At 39.7% G+C, this 16838-nt stretch overlaps 1 protein-coding gene across 1 annotated transcript; it reads right to left on the reverse strand.

Annotated features, from left to right (window-relative positions):
* Window positions 1-134: 134 nt before the first annotated feature.
* Window positions 135-15444, reverse strand: LOC124629969 (synaptic vesicle 2-related protein). Its single transcript, XM_047163652.1, has 13 exons — window positions 15064-15444; window positions 14634-14793; window positions 14247-14343; window positions 13696-13820; window positions 13512-13575; window positions 13167-13292; window positions 12803-12874; window positions 12363-12502; window positions 11848-12008; window positions 11132-11240; window positions 10914-10998; window positions 3244-3333; window positions 135-2667 (listed from the first exon to the last, which is right to left on the reverse strand). The coding sequence occupies exons 1-13, from the start codon at window positions 15182-15184 to the stop codon at window positions 2530-2532; spliced, it is 1488 nt and encodes a 495-aa protein (XP_047019608.1). The 5' UTR covers window positions 15185-15444; the 3' UTR covers window positions 135-2529.
* Between the last annotated feature and the right edge of the window lie 1394 nt (window positions 15445-16838).

Below are 16838 nucleotides of genomic sequence, written 5' to 3' on the forward strand. Positions count from 1 at the left end.
ACGGTAAACAACCAGCAAAAATATTTTTATCGTAACTGCAACGCCATTGCAAAGTTACGTCGTCAGTTCAATCGCGACGTGTCAGGAACGCATTCTCTGAATGGCCGAACTATAATATTATTTCGAAATACATGTTAATCGTAATTTATATTCAGACTAAAATAATTGTAAGAGATTTGCTAGGTTTACAATAAATGTTCCATTCTCTATTTGTACACATAAACCCTGATTGACGTTATTGAACAAAGAATTAAATCAACTTTAGATGAAAATTTGAAGTGTAGAGAAAATACATATGAATGCTATTGAATTGTTTTATTATGAGTTAACTTATTTTTTGAATAAATTGAAAAATGCATAGAAATAAAAGTAGCCGAATTGAGAAGTTCTCCTTTTTAGAAATTGCTTTCAAAGAATTGGATGTAACTTCCAATCTTACAATAGCCATTAGTACAATTTTGTTTGATAATAGGTATACTTTGTTTTGTTACCAATATTACATGAATTAAATATTTCGTAGTAAAGCAGGTACCTCTATAGCACCTGGATACTTAACGATATCACAACCTTAAGTTATAATAACAATTCGATAGTTAGAGAACGCCAGAAACCTAGGCTAACGATATTGAACATATTTTGAGTAAGAGAGTACAAAAACTAGAGACTAGAAAATTTCATGAATGTTGGATTGGTTTATTTTGGTTACTGTGACTATTCGATAGAATATTTTACACGCAAGGAAAAAAAATAGGAATCGAAAAGATTACAAGTCAATTTTAAATCATCAAAGAATTTGTTATTTAATTGGAAATTACATGATGATCATATTGTTATCGTTGTGAGATAAAGAGTTATCGTTCAGAAAAATGCAAATCAAGCCGATAAAGTTGTATTTAAATTGTTATGTGATAAAATATGAGTCGTAATTAGATTCGCATAAGAACCAAATTCCAATGTATATGAGTCATTGTGCGGGTGCATGGATATCCTTCTATATCATAGTCAATTCTTCCGTGTTTTGAAGTGAATGATGAATTGTGTCCCGATGCTCATTTGTTCATTATTAGTAGTAGCACCAGGAAGTCTGATAATCAATCATATCGAGAGGTATCTTGTTGCCCATGTTAAATCTGGCTGGGCCGGCCTATTCCAACATAATAGTAAAAAGCTAGGCAGTTGATACATGGCGTTGGTACATTGAGTTGAAGAGCGGTCACATAAAATGCATATACATATGACTGGTAAAACGTGATCGATACTTGAACACGCGATTGTACTCATAATTGCAAACTTTCCCTAATAAACTTGTTACTACTGTTATAGATAACAGCTGTTTCCGACTTTAAAAACGCTCGAATTATTTACTATTAGTTTAATTTAATTAAAAACGTGACAGATTGTTAGTGGCTAGTTAGACCACAAAGATTCACATAAGTATCGTCACAGCTTATTACTTTCAGACAGCTGTTATTGTGAATAAAAATAATGAGTATAAGAAAGAGAGGGAAAATTTATTTGGGAAGTTGTTTGTAATCACGAGTAGAATCACGTGTTTAAGTATCGGTCACTATTAAATACCAGATACCCAAGTTTTCAGACTTGACTTGACAGAAAATATTGTCGATTTACATGTATAAAAAATAGCCTATACAATGTAGCTTTTTGACAAAATCTTGAAATAAAGTTTCGTCTGACGCGACGGTTTTAAATCAGAATTCCAAATAGCTATAAGGCCATAAGCCTAAGTACGCGTTCGCAGCACGAATATGGAGCCGCCATTACATAATTATGAATACTGACAGTATTGGAAGACAATAAACAGGACGGATACATTTCTGAGTATTCATTCATTAGTTCTGAGTATTTAAGTACATTTTGCATTTAAACATTACTATAATCATATTAGGCACATACTCAAAAGCAGTCTTTTGGGAATTAAGCCATATTTTACTTAAATTCTAGGAGTTTCTTAAAAATGTTATAAATTAAAAGAGACTGCCATATTCTGTTGTTAATAAGTATTGGCAGTCTTTATATTTCTTTAAATTAGTATGTTACACTAACTTTTTAGTCATTATAATACTATTAACGACTAAGACAAAGTATTGCGTATATTCGAGGACACATTTGTATACTTAGTAGTAAGAAATAATGTACATAGATATCTACACATTAAAATATAAAAATGACAGGAATAGAACCTGTTAGAAGTCAGCTGCACTAGGCATAGTATAAATAATAATTGTATAAAATATAAAAGTAGACTTATAAAAATAGAGTATATATTAGAAAACTTTTGAGATTCAAACCTCCGTGATAAAAATACGCAAATTTCTTAACGCTTACAAAGATAATGTGTCATGTCCGAATTATCGCAAAATTGCGCTAATTGACTACACGATTGAGATTACAAAAAATATTAAGTACAATAAAATACTGAAAGAAGATCGTTGAATTTGAAACCTAATATTAATACCAATAAAGGTTTTATTACAATGACCAATATTTTGAGATACGGATGTATTTGGTCTAGCTTGTTACCGTGACGGTGTCTCTCATTTCCCGGCCTTTGGTCTCAATGGGCAGTGCGAGGCAGGCTCCTGCTGCTAACACTGCGACCAGAGAGTAAACGCTCGTAGCTATCACTATGGAATTCTTTAGAAGAACCTGAAATAATATAAAAATACATACTCTTTATAAGTAATAACGATACCGAATATCTGTTGGCCGTGCTGTTGGCATTAAAAATGTCCAAATTATTCAAGTACTTGTATTTTTATGGCTTTAAGTATCTCTAAGAATGGATTATGAAATTGAATATACGGTAACTGTATCAAACCAAAAACCTGTATTCATTGGGTACTGTAGCTGTATCTGTCAATTGCAGCGTACTTTTTTTTTTTTTTAACGACGTCAAAAATCATCAAATGACCCCTCCCGCTGTGGGTTAGCAGCGGTGAGGGAGTGTCAGACTCTTACTAACTAAAAACCGTCGTGTTCCGTCATAGGCCTTTTATGTACCAGGGCCGCGGTATCTCTTTCGAACAACCCGCAGCAATTGCAGCGTGCTCAAATGGGACTTTATTTCCTTATTTATTCTCTTATTTTAGCTATTTATTTTTCTCTTCTCTTGATTCAATATTTATAAACTAACTACCAGCTTATGTTATAAGTGTCAGATTAAGACAATTTATCAAGGATTATTGAGAATATGAGGATAATTTGAAATTGCTTATGTGTTACCTGTGCCACATACGGTGTGATCATAGCTCCGAGCCTGGCGACGGCACTGCAGGCGCCCACCGCCGTCGCTCTTAGCGCTGTTGGGTAAACCTGGAACAAATTAGGCGATCTAATTAACAACTTAAAATTATGAAATGAGGTGGTGAATGCTTTTGAATGTCAACTTTAAATAATAAATAATGTTTGAGTAGCTATGTGTTTTTCATTAAAATTGTTTCAGTGGTTTAGGGGTGCACAGATTATAACCACATTCATCATCATCATCTTCCGAGCCTCTTCCCAACTATGTTGGGATCGGCTTCTAGTTTAACCCGATGTAGCCGACTACCAGTGTTTTACGCCGGCTCCACACGTTGGCCCCAACGTTCGTTCCAACACTATTCGTCCAACGTGTGGATCTAGAAAATGGCATTGGTCCCAACGTTGGGGCGAGCGTTGGTAGTTGGCCGTCTCGTGTCGGTTTTATCAAAGGAATCTGCGCGCCAACGTTCGCGATCCGTCCACACGATGGCGCTTTGTTCAGTTCTGATTAGGGCATGCAATACCGGTTTATCGGTTTCGGTTTTACCGGTAAGACCATAATATGTAACCGGTAATTTACCGCTTTTTACGTTTTTGTGATAATATATAGCAATTGTTCATTTAACGTCAAATCTTCATTATGTAGCCTGAACATAATGTAATATTGCATACATTACATATTGTAAGAGTGTTAAAGTTGCTGTTTTTTAGGAAAGTAAACTTATGTGACTCCTTAACTATCTCTAGGTTACATACAAATCTTCATTATCATCTTAATTTATAATATCTAAACAAATTTTATTCATTCGGTTATTTTTTTTTTTTTTTTTTTTTATAATGTCGCGACACCTTTTCACACACGGTCGGTTAGCCCCATGGTAAGTTATTTTATTAACTTGTGTTATGGGTGCTAACACAACTGATAAACTACATATAGCTACATATATACATATTTATAAATACATATAGTAACACCCAGACCACGGCCAACAAGCATGCTCATCACACAAATATCGACCGAACCGGGAATCGAACCCGGGACCTCAGGTTCGGCAGTCCGGCTTGGTGACCTTTGCGCCACAGAGGTCGTCAAATTATATTATTTCTATTATATTATTCTGAATTTCCTTATAGCTGTCAGCTCCTATTAGGTAAAAATGTAGCTTATGCTTATTTGACCTACTCTATGACCTTATTGTGCAAGGGCTTTTCATTCACTACCATGCGGAAAGCTCTGAGGACACGGTGGAGCACACAGTCTAGGTATGCACGGCCTAGGAAGGGTACCGCCGTGTCGTCGTCGAGCCAATAGGCAGCGGCGACCTCTCGCGTCCGGCCCTGGTTCAAGCCATGGTCCGGAGCGAGAGGGAATGGGAAGCCGTCGCCTCCTTCTGCGAAGCATTCACGCGCCTGCGAGTTCGCACCTCTCATCCCAGCCGCAGTAGTGGACCAGGAAGACACCACGGGCGCCGAGTGTCGAGAGACATCTCCCGGCCACCGTAGGCGTCGGTCTGTGGACGGTGAGTTCGGGTGGCTCATCGTTCCTCCGTCTGCATAGACAACAGACCAGTGTCGGCGGCCCGAGTTGTTCCACGCGCAGGGCCAAGGTCTGCCGGGGCTGCGGGATTGTTCGAAAGACCGCGACTCTGGTCCATAAAATGCCTACGATTTACCATAAAGAAGGGCTTGCACTTCAATGAAAAAAATGATTTTTTTTTTTACGGTTATTCTTAGCGTTTATCCCGTCTTGTGACGGGGTCCGCTTTCCGTATCTTCTTCTTCCACTTTAATCTATCCAGGACATCTTATTCTTCGAGTTCGTAGATTTTCATGTCGTTCATTACGACACTCAACCACCACAGTTTCGGCCTGCCTCTGCGCCTTTGACCGGGTATATCGAGATTGAGTACACAACATTGGCGATGTATTCGGGTGGTCTCCTTTTTACATGGCCGAACCATCGCAGCCGTTTCTCTTGCATTTTGTCGACGACATCGCGTACGGATGGTTCTGATATGTTTTTTGTTACGGCCCACGTCTCAAAAAATGTTTACCACCTTATACCTTGTATTTTTTATTATTTTTTGCTTTTAGACTACCCAATCTTATTGATATCATATCACATTAAAAAAAAAAACTAAAATTATCGTTTTACCGGTAAAAATATTTTAATTACCGAATTTTTACCGGTAATTTTTATTTTACCGAAATTGCATGCCCTAGTTCTGATACAACACGCAGCGAGTGCGTACGTCGAGTGACAATGGCTTCCTCATCCAGCAAATCGCCACCGGCATGGACAAATGAAAAATTAAAAATGTTTTATGATGTGTCGTCATCCACCATCTTCTTTGACGTGGTTTTTGTTTCAGTAGAATAGAATATTTTTATTTGTAAAACATAGGTATTGACAAAATAAAGATCTTACGTATGTATAATTAGAACGCTATGTATTGTCATTAAGACGTACCAATGTAGTAGAGAGAAAAAAAAATGTACAATAAATTGACAAAAAAGAAATAGTAATGAAATCATCAGAAAACAAAATAAACAACAATAAATACAATTCACAGAGACATATCATTCAAATATTCATCCAAAGAGTACTTAGTAACATTTTTCGGTTAATACTGCCTGAAGAGCCCTTTTGAATTTACTAAGAGGTAGATCTCGGATTAAGGTGGTGGTGGCAGTATCAAATATAAATCTGCACTCATCATATAAACGCGCTCAGAGCAGTTTCGATTTCTGTATCGGACATCTTCACATTGGCCCTGACGCGTCAGGGCCAATGTCCCGTCATGACGGGACCGAACTAGTTTATTGGCGAACGTGTGTACGGGTCACCGAGTTTGCAGTCCAACGTTGGAACGAGCGTTGGTACCAACGTGTGGAGCCGGCCTTACAAAGAGCGACGGCCTATCTGACCTGCTCAACCCAGTTACCTGGGCGAACTAATACAAGAGTTATTACTAGGGCATGCAATACCGGTTAACCGGTTTCGTTTTTACCGGTAAATCGAGCATTTTTGCGAGTTTTAAATTACCGGTAAAAATAATATGAAACCGGTAATTTACCGGTTTTTACGTTTTTCTGATAAAATATAGCAATTGTTCATTTAACGCCAAATCTTTGTTATGTAGCCCGAATATAATGTAATGTTGCATACATTACGTATTGTAAGAGTGCTAAAGTTGCTGTTTTTTAGAAAAGTAAACTTGTGTGTCCTTAACTATCTCTAGGTTAGATACAAATCTTTTTTCTCATCTTAATTTATAAAATTTAAACAAATTGTATTCATTCGGTTATTCTGTTTTTCCTCATAGCTGTCAGCTCATACTAGGTACAAATGTAGCTAATGCTTATTATATGTTATATGCTATGACCTTACTGAGCAAGGGCTTTTACTTCACCACCATGCGGACAGCTCTGAGGACACGGTGGAGCACACAGTCCAGGTGTGCACTGCCTGGGAAGGGTACCGCCGTGTTGTCGTCGAGGCAATAGGCAGTGGCGACCTTTCGCGTCCTTCCCTGGTTCAAGCCATGGTCCGGAGCTAGAGGGAATGGGAAGCCGTCGCCCCTTCTGCGAAGCAGTCATGCTCGAGAAGGAGACGGCGGAGCGACTGCGAGTAGCACCTCTCATCCCAGCCGCTGTAGTGGACCAGGAAGACACCACGGGCGCCAAGGGTCGAGAGACGACTCCCGGCCACCGTAGGCGTCGGTCTGTGGGCGGTGAGTTCGGGTGGCTCATCGTTCCACCGTCTGCATAGACAACAGACCCGTGTCAGCGGCGCACGTTGTTCCACGAGCTTCTCAGGGAGATGTCAGCAAACCCAGTGGGGCCCAGCAGGGCCAAGGCCTGCCGGGGCCGCGGGATTGTTCGAAAGAGTTGCCGCTACCCTGGTCCATAAAACGCCTACTAAAAACATGGGTTTTAGATAGAATGAGTCTGTCATTTGATGATTTACCATAAAAAAAGGCTTTCCCTTCAATGAAAAATATATATTTTACGGTAATTCTTAGCGTTTATCCCGTCTTGTGACGGGGTCGGCTTTCCGTATCTTCCTTCTTCCACTTCGCTCTATCCTCCTGAATAGACATCTTCCTCTTCGAGTTCGCAGATTTTCATGTTATGACACTCAACCACCACGGTTTCGGCCTGCCTTTGCCCCTTTGACCGGGTATATTGAGATTGAGTATCACATTCACACTGCCGATGTCCTCAGGTGTCACTCCTTTTTACATGTCCGTACCATCGCAGCCGTTTCTCTTGCATTTTGTCGGCGACATCGCGTACGGATGGTACTGACATGTTTTTTGTTACGGCCCACGACACAAAAAACGACTTTGCATATTTATTTAGTTTTTGCTTTAAGACTACCCAATCTTTTTTTTATTGTTATTTATTTATTTTCAAGCATATAATTTACATTTTTAAATATTAAATATAAAAATAAAAAACATTTAAAAATATAAAAAATAGGTTGCCACCGATATCGGGCACAGGGTCCAAGGTACCGGTGGTTAGGGTCCCAGAGACAGAAACCTCCTCACAATACGTGCCGTATCAAGGAGTACTGCCTTCTGAATCAGTCCCTTGATCCAGCCGCCCAACGAGAGCCTCCTGAGGTGTTCGTCGAGGCTCTTGGCTATTAAACCATTGGCCGTAACGACAATCGGCACAACAACAGCCGTGTCGACACTCCACATGGCGACAACCTCGTGCGCTAAGTCGAGATACTTTATTTGTTTCTCTTTCTCAGCTTTCACAAGGTTCTCGTCATGCGGAACGGCGACATCGACTATCATCGCGCGGCGCGCTGATCGATCTATCACCACAATATCAGGCTTATTGGCTACAATAGTCCTGTCAGTGATGATAGATCGATCCCAGTACAACGTGATATGGTCCTTTTCGAGAACTGGGTCGGGCGCATACTTGTAGTACGGTACCTCAAGGTCTACAAGGTTGTATTGCAGAGCAAGCTGCTGGTGGATAATCTTGGCCACTTGGTTATGTCTGTGCAAATATTCACCATTAGCCAAACGAGAACAACCAGATATAATATGTCTGATAGACTCACCCGGATGGTGACATGCCCGACATATGTCAACCGTCCCGTCTTTCACGATATATCTCCGGTAGTTATTCGTAAGGATAACTTCGTCCATAATTGCACATACAAACCCTTCGGTTTCTCCAAACAAGTCACCGAAGCGTAGCCAAGATACGGACGCATTGAAGTCTACATCGGGACCATGAAGAGCCCCGAAGAAGCGTCCGTGTAGCTGTTTGCTCTGCCATACCTCCTTGCGATCATGGGTAGTTAGTACCACAGGTCTGCGCCAGTTCTCATTTGCCAACGATAGCGGGGTGAGTCCTTTGTCCACTGCTACCATATCACGATGCATACCCACGTCGCTTTTGAGAAGATATTCTCTGAGACTGCACACCTCACGGTTGTGGAGCGTCTTTGCATTTAAAAAGCCTCGGCCTCCACATTTCCGTGGGATGTACAGTCTCATCACCGACGATCGTGGGTGATGCATTCGTTCTGCGGTCAGCAGTGTGCGGACTCTCCTATCCAAGGTATCCAATTCAGTTTGAGTCCATTTGAGTATGCCGAAGGAGTACATCAGGACTGGCATGACCCAACCATTATAGGCGCGAACCTTGTTGCCGCCTGATAAGGAACTTTTTAGGACCTTATTCAGGCGGCCAAAGAAACGCTCCCGTAATGACTGTTTCATGACAGCCACATTGATGCCTAACCCCTCCGCCATACCCAAGTATTTATATGTATCGTTTGCGGAGAGTGATCTCAGGTTTATGGAATCTGAGAGTTGTACTCCCTCAGATTCCACAATTCCCCCTCGCTTTACATGCATGACTGCACATTTGTCCACACCGAACTCCATCCTGATGCAACTACTGAAATTTTCAGTGATCTTCAGTAGCTTCATCAGCTGCAGTTCTGTAGTGGCAAACAGTTTCAGATCATCCATATAAAGCAAATGGGATATAACCTGACCCCCTCTCCGCAAAGGATAGCCCAGCCCCGAACCCTCTAGCAATGTGCTCAAAGGGTTCAAGGCCAGGCAAAACCAAAGTGGACTCAAACTGTCACCCTGGAATATTTCCCGCTCGATCTTAATAGGATCGCCGGTCCCTTCAATTTGTCTACATCCTGGATAGTGAAGAACCGTTCTCCATTGCTCCATACATGACGCAAGAAAGGCGCGTAGAGTTGTATTTATTTTATACAACTCCAGTACCCTCCTAAGCCATGCATGGGGGACCGAGTCGTAGGCCTTCTTATAGTCTATCCAACATGTCGACAAATTCTTTCGGGATCGTCGAACCTGTTGGCTGATGACCATATCAGTGAGGAGCAGCTCCTTAGTAGCACGGGACCCCTTCTTACATCCATTTTGAGAAACTGACATAATTGAATATTTTTCAATATGTTGGTTTATTTTTAATCTCAAAATAGATGTAAGAAGTTTATAGACCGTCGGTAAACAAGTGATCGGTCTATAATTTTTGGGTTCCGCGGTACTGCCTGATTTGTGGAGCAGATGGGTAACTCCTGTTGTTAGAAACTGTGGGAGCGACCCGGCTTCTAAGGATGACTGAAACTGTGATGCTAAACAGGGGTGTGAACTTTGCAGCCACTTTAACCAGAAATTGTGCAGTCCATCCGGCCCTGGTGATTTCCAGTTTTGCATCGGACGAACTGCACAGGCTACGTCGGAGGAGGTAATATTGACCTCCTCCATTTCTGGTATTTGTTCACACTTCCGTTCAACATCACGTGTCCAGTCACCCTCCTCGTGAAATACGGGCGTCGACCAGAGGTTGCGCCAAAACGTGTTTGTGGCACCATCATCCGGCCGGCTCCCGTCCATCACGTATTGCTCAGGTCGCTCCCAAGTTCTATATACCCATCTTTGATCACTCTGGAACATACGATTCTGGGTGTAACGTTCTACCCGTCGTTTATACCTTCGAATACGGCTAGCCCATGCACAGACTTTTTGCTTCAGGAAGTCGATGCGCTCCGCGATACGCGGCATATATTCATGAGGACTGAGTCCAGTCCCCATGAATGCACGTCTCACAAAGCGCATCACCCGTGGTCGGGTATTACCCTCCCTGAAGCAATATAGTTTGCCGATGAGTACTCTGGCCCCCTCGATACGACGCTCAATCCTGCACTGCCAAGCTGGTACCGCTGATTTTGGTCGTGTAGCTCTGTTACTGTCAGGGAATTTGACATTAACTACACGACATGCAGCAACAGCCGCGCAATACATAATTGAGTGTGTATCAAGGAGGTCTTCGCTGTTTTCAAAATATTTTTCCAACAGCGAATCCAGAGCACACACCAACGCCCTATTCTGTCTGTGCATAGGCAAGCGAGGTAGTCGCGGTCGGTTTTCGACGAGTCGCGGTCGGTTTTCGACGCTACCCAATCTTATTGTTATAATATCACATTTTAAAAAAATTGCAAAAATTACCGTTTTACCGGTAAAAATATTTTTATTACCGAATTTTTACCGGTAATTTTTGTTTTACCGAAATTGCATGCCCTAGTTATTACCACATTGATTTTATAATTTTAATGGTAATTAATAGAGACTCACCTCGGGAGTATAAACGTATGCCGCTTGGAATAGACCAGCTATGATTCCTCTTGCAAGAAATAGAATACACGTCAGGAATGTACGACTGAAAACATATTAATATATGTTAATTCAAAGATTAATATGTGTGTAATAAGAATTCACATGTGTTATTTATACTAACTTTTTACAAGTATTAACAAAATCAGTGCAATTAGATATAAGGTCGATTAACTTACTTTCCATTATATATGAGAACGCAGACACACATTGCGAATATAACAAATTGGGTAGCCATGGTCTTCTTACGCCCATACTTTTCGATGATAAATATTGTTGCGAATATACCTGGTGACAAAAAAGGTATAACATGTTCTTGCAATTTTACTATACATAGCAGTTAAAGTATATTCTAGATTTTTGTCAATAGTTAAGGCATTTCATGAAAGCCTCAGGAATACAGAATAGGATATGAAGGATTCCTGATTGATATTAAAATTAATGAATGTAATTTTTTTATCTGTTCATCCCTTCACTGTAATAGGTTAAATGTTTTTATTTATTCAGCTAAGGTTGAGGCTGCCTTGTGTTTGTGATTTAGTGCCGTTGTAGGGGATAATATCAGCTGAACGAATTTAGATTTTTTTTTTACTATCACCCAGCCAACGTTACTTATGAGTGTCATAGCCTATAATTTTATCTGGTGACAGAAATTAGTTCCCTACCGCCTACTTAAAATTCGCATTTGACTCTTTCAGTATAAATCTGGTTCTGCCACTTCTTCCCAGGAAAAATACATAGGAAGTGGTGAATGGGGGGCATTTTGGGGGCTGTCTTTTGCTTTTGACGTTCGAAAAATGCTGATTTATCAGCCTGATTTGAATAAATGTGTTTGAGTTTGCATTAGAGTAAACAAACAAAGAGATAGAAGATATATTAGTTCTAGTTCTGTTACCAGGGAACTCAGCGAGCGTGGTCCACAGCAGGTCCATGTAGTCGGTGGTCTGCAGCGGGCGGCAGTCGGCGGCGCAGGGCTGCTCCAGGCCGCCGCCCTCCGACTCGAACAGCTCCGTCGTCATCAGCACCAGCCCGTAGTAGCAGAACGCGCATGACATCCTGTACAGGGTAAATTGATTTTAATATTATTGTCATAGAATAGCTTCATGGTCGCAAACGACGAGGTGCATGGTTTTAATCCCACTGCAACGAAATCTTTTTGTTTTTAAAAGCTTTTATTTAATTTTCGATTTCGATTTATTTATGTTACTGTGGATTCTTTGACCTCAATTTTGAAGTAGGTATCTTCAACCGATTGACCTGAAATTTTGTATACACGTTAAGTTTGGATAACAATGTACGATATGCTATATGACGTCATTCTAAATCCAACATGGCGAACCATCCAAGATGGCGGAATAGTTGTTTTTAATGCGCTTCCACAATATGGGTATCAATTCATTTAAAACATACCATATGAACCAGAGCAGTAAACTGGTGTTTCTCAGATGCGGTATGAGCAGATGCTTCAGTCTCCCTCGCTGGCCGATCCCCACTGAGTCGTCACACACCAGACGACCTAATAGCATCGGTCTGCCATTGTCTTGAGCTATCTGGAATATTACAAGGGAACATTAAAAGAACAACTCACATAATTATTAACTACTAACTGAATGTTTTCCCAAGTACCTGAATAAAATATGCCTATGTTTCTCAGGGCTAGTGTAGCTTCTTAACAGTGAAGGAATTTTTAAAATTTTCAGTATTTTCGGTTTATTATACAAACAAAAAAAATATATATGTACATATCTTTATTTAGACAAGTTAACAAGGTGCCGCAAGTGTATAGTATTCAAAATTAGTATATTCGTATTTTTTGGGTTATGGTTATATAATAGATTTACTATAGGTACCTGTTCTAATGTTGCCAAAGCTTTATCTGGTTCGCCACTCGCCACATGATATCTTGCAGATTCAGGAAGCCACTGAAATTGTTACAAATTGGAAATTTATTTTTAGTATAGTAAATATGAATTCTATTTTGAGTAAAGTTTATGTTTCAGATATAAGAACATCGCCATTTTTCAGTGCCTAAATTGATCTTTTAGTAGTTTGCTAAGCATGTCATAATGGCAGAATATAATACTTTTCAAAGTATAATTTTGCTAGTGAGCAGTCAAATTAACTCAGAATCTCAGTAGAATTCTGTAATAGTTAGCAATTTAAATAAAACCCCTGCTATTCAATCCAAAGACATGTCACATGTTCTACACTTACAGGGCATATAAGAGCAAACAACAGTAGTGGTATAGTTGACAACGCCAAGAGCCAGTGCACACCTAATGTGGGCATCACCACCAGCGCCAGAGCTACTTCCAAACAAGCTCCCAGCGCCCAGAAACACTGAAAATATATGATTAACAACAATATTATATTTAATACCTACCTTTTAGGTATACATCACTACATATAAGTTTTGGAGTTTCGTTACTTATTGCAACTCAACAAAAACTTGGGTGACATTGAGAAATTATTGTGTGTTTTTTAAATATTACATTGTAGAGCTAGGCAGTCAAAGAATACAGTTTAATGGTTTTTTATACACTAGATATTAATACTCACATCAAGAAGTACAACACATTTTGCTCTCTGTTTTGTTGGCAAAAATTCTGCATACAATGTGACACTGAAAATTAAAACTTTTATTTATTCTACAGATTGAAATACATTTACATATCCTTTGAGTTATATTTAGTGCAAAGCAATGTTAATTTAAGTTTATTACTATGGTGACACAATTACTTACGATTGTGGTACACATCCAATAGCAAAGCCCACTAGTCCTCTTAGGAATAACAACCAGAGGAAGTTTGGAGCTATTGAGCTCAGCAGACCATAGTAGAACAGTAATACACCACACATACTTAGTGCCTGTAAACAAATACATGTATAAAATTTAAACTGCTTGATTAGTATCACCTATTTAACTACAAAAGGTCTGCTTATTTTGGGACTTTGTAAAGGAGATATGTGAGGAAGTTTATAAATAAAATATAGCCTATAGAAAGAGTGTGGGCTTCTAACACTGAAAAAATTTGTTAAATCTGTTCAGTCGTTTCGGAGCCAATAGGACAATCCAGCAAACAAAAAAATGATTCCTCTTTATTGTTATACTAAACATAAAGTAGATTATATTGAAGTAGTTTTCACACATGATTGGTTAGCCCCCTGTTAAGTTATTACTAGCTGTGTTCTGGGCCCTTAACACAACTGACATGCTGCATACATTATATTATACTATTATTTCTGTGTAAATACTGTGTATGTTTCAAGAGATTTTAATAACTTTGTGCTTACAGTTTTCCTTCCATACCGGTCACTGATGTTCCCCCAGAAAGTGGAGCTTAACATCATTCCCATGAACACTATTGTAGTAGTCAATGCCTGCTGGTATCTGTAATGTGGGGAATTTAACTCTTAACAATTTTACATTCCTAATACAACGTAGTCTAATTAGATTCTTACAGAAAACAAAAAGACAGAGATTTTGCTGTTTAAACTTTGAATGTATACTTTTTCTAAAAATACAATTTATAGATCCATTTCACTTAAATAACAGTGACGTGAAGTTACTTCATTACAACATTTTAGAAAGGTATGTCATGGCTAAGACTGAAATGCATTATATACATTTTAGTGAAAGTATTTGGCTGAAATACATTTTAGTGGCTTTGCATTACTCACTTGCTGATATTCCATTCACAATGCAAGGCTGGTGACAAGATGCTCAATATAGTCATCTCCATAGAGTCCGCCATCCAGCATAGGCCGGTGAATAGTGACAGTTTAACTTGAAACCAGCCAAACCCGAGAGCATTTACTGCTTGAGTCACAGTGAAAGTGTCTGAAATATTCAGCATTTGTTAACCACATTAAATAGGTAATTAATGTCTAATATGCATTATGAGATCTGTTGATTAAAATCTTTTTTGTATGACAGGTGATTGACGGCAGATTTCTAAACAGTAAACATGCATACTGAAATATTTAGAGATCTGTCTGCTTGTCATATATTCTGATGGAATACGTGAAATATTTTCTTGTTAAGGACAAAGTAAAAGGTAATTGTCAAATTAATACAATTTAGATTTTCTGTAAAGAAAATGAAATATACCGTCAGGGACTACGGACACCGATGCCATTTCAATCTCTTGTGGTGGTGGCATCGGCGGCCCCGGAGACCGTGGCCGTATATGGCTGTCATCCAGATCCTGGTACCCTTTAGACCGACCCATCACGATAAATATATTAACTTGTATACACTTCTGACGTGGATATCACTGCGAACACCGAGTAACGGGAGTATTAGCGGTTTCTACATTGAAACTTTTTACTGCTGAGATTCTACCGCACTAAAATAATCCAGAGCAACTGGAAAGTTGCACCTAATACCCAAAGTTATTACTTTCACACACATTCAATAACTAAACTAATAAAAAAGTAAACAAAACTATTTTATTGGATTTGTTTTGATTTCATCTTTAGAGTTTTTTGAACGAATGAATGAATGAAATTGACGTCATTTCACTGACATATAACATTGGTGTTGCCACTTGCAAAATTTTCCGTTATTATAAGTCGTAAAAAAACAACTTTTTTTACATTAAACAATAAACTATGCTTTTACAGTGTTCTTCAAATTTTAGCTCCAAAAGTTAACTAGTGACTTCACGGTAAAAAAGTACATTACTAAAATAACGCGTGGGCGAAGCGTAGGCGCTTCGAACTTGGGGTTTGCCGCAGCGCCGAACCGACAGGCAGGCAGCGGTAGTGCTAGCGCTACCGCTGTGGCTATGGATAGCGGATAAATCAATATATAAATAAATATATTCCATGTATGCGGAATAAATATGTCGATGCTTCCGACAACAAAGGTCGTAAACACCAAAATAGCACTTTTGGTAATCAACGAAAAACAAAAAATAATTTCGTTTTTGGCTTATATCTTTTTAATTTTAAAAGTTGTAAAATTGTGTTCTATACAAGAAATACGTAAAATACGTTGGTGTTTCATAATATATTATTGCTATTTATGTCAAAGCCTTATTTTAAAAGTTAGCTTGGACATACACCCCAGAAGATTCAAGAAGTTGGTATTTACGACCACTAACAAATCAATGGAGAACGATTTGTCTAACGGAAGTTAGAAGTATGCACCAGTTTTTAAATACAATAGTTCTGGGTTTGGTTTTAAAAACCATATACTGAAATAAAAATGAGTGTAAACACCACGACCTGATGTGATGGTATGTAACAAACATGGAAATATCTGAAGCAAATAATGAATTTAAGACTGTAAGTTGAGTTTTCATTACTTGTAGCAAAAAAATAAAACACAAATTGACATAATTGTGTCCTCAAACACAGGCACCATGTTTGATGACACCACCTTCAGACTCGCCGTTTGCCTCCGACTAGGTGCTCCATGCTGCTCTCCTCATTGCTGCCACTGCGGGGGGAAGCTGTCAACAGCCTCGGTCACCACGGCCTGTCGTGCAGCCGGAGTGCCGGCCGCATACCATGACATGCCAACATAAACGACGTGATCCGTCGCGCTCTTGTTGCCGTCGGCGTGTCAGCCGTACTCGAACCAAATGGCTTGGCACGCGACGATGGCAAGAGACCAGACGGCATGTCGCTATTTCCGTGGAAGGTGGGTAGGACTTTAGTGTGGGACGCGACATGTGTCGACACTCTTGCGCCATCTCACCTTCCCGGAACTGCATGTTGTGCTGGCTCCGCCGCTGCACAAGCAGGGAACCTCAAGCGGCGCAAATATAGTAACCTTATAAGCTTTCTCCCGCGGTTTCACTCGCGTCCCGTAGCCGGATGGTGACAAAAAGTATTCTTAAACCTTCTCCCTGGTCTAAGTTACCTCCCCTCTAATTT

This window comes from Helicoverpa zea, chromosome 4, assembly GCF_022581195.2.
Source record: "Helicoverpa zea isolate HzStark_Cry1AcR chromosome 4, ilHelZeax1.1, whole genome shotgun sequence".
Taxonomy (NCBI): domain Eukaryota; kingdom Metazoa; phylum Arthropoda; class Insecta; order Lepidoptera; family Noctuidae; genus Helicoverpa; species Helicoverpa zea.

Coding starts and splice junctions, on each gene's coding strand:
- LOC124629969 (XM_047163652.1), bottom strand. CDS start 15,184: ATGGGTCGGTCTAAAGGGTACCAGGATCTGGATGACAGCCATATACGG. Junction 14,344..14,633: donor TGTGAATGGAATATCAGCAA/GTGAGTAATGCA, acceptor CCCACATTACAG/ATACCAGCAGGCATTGACTA. Junction 11,241..11,847: donor CACGCTCGCTGAGTTCCCTG/GTAACAGAACTA, acceptor TTTTGTCACCAG/GTATATTCGCAACAATATTT.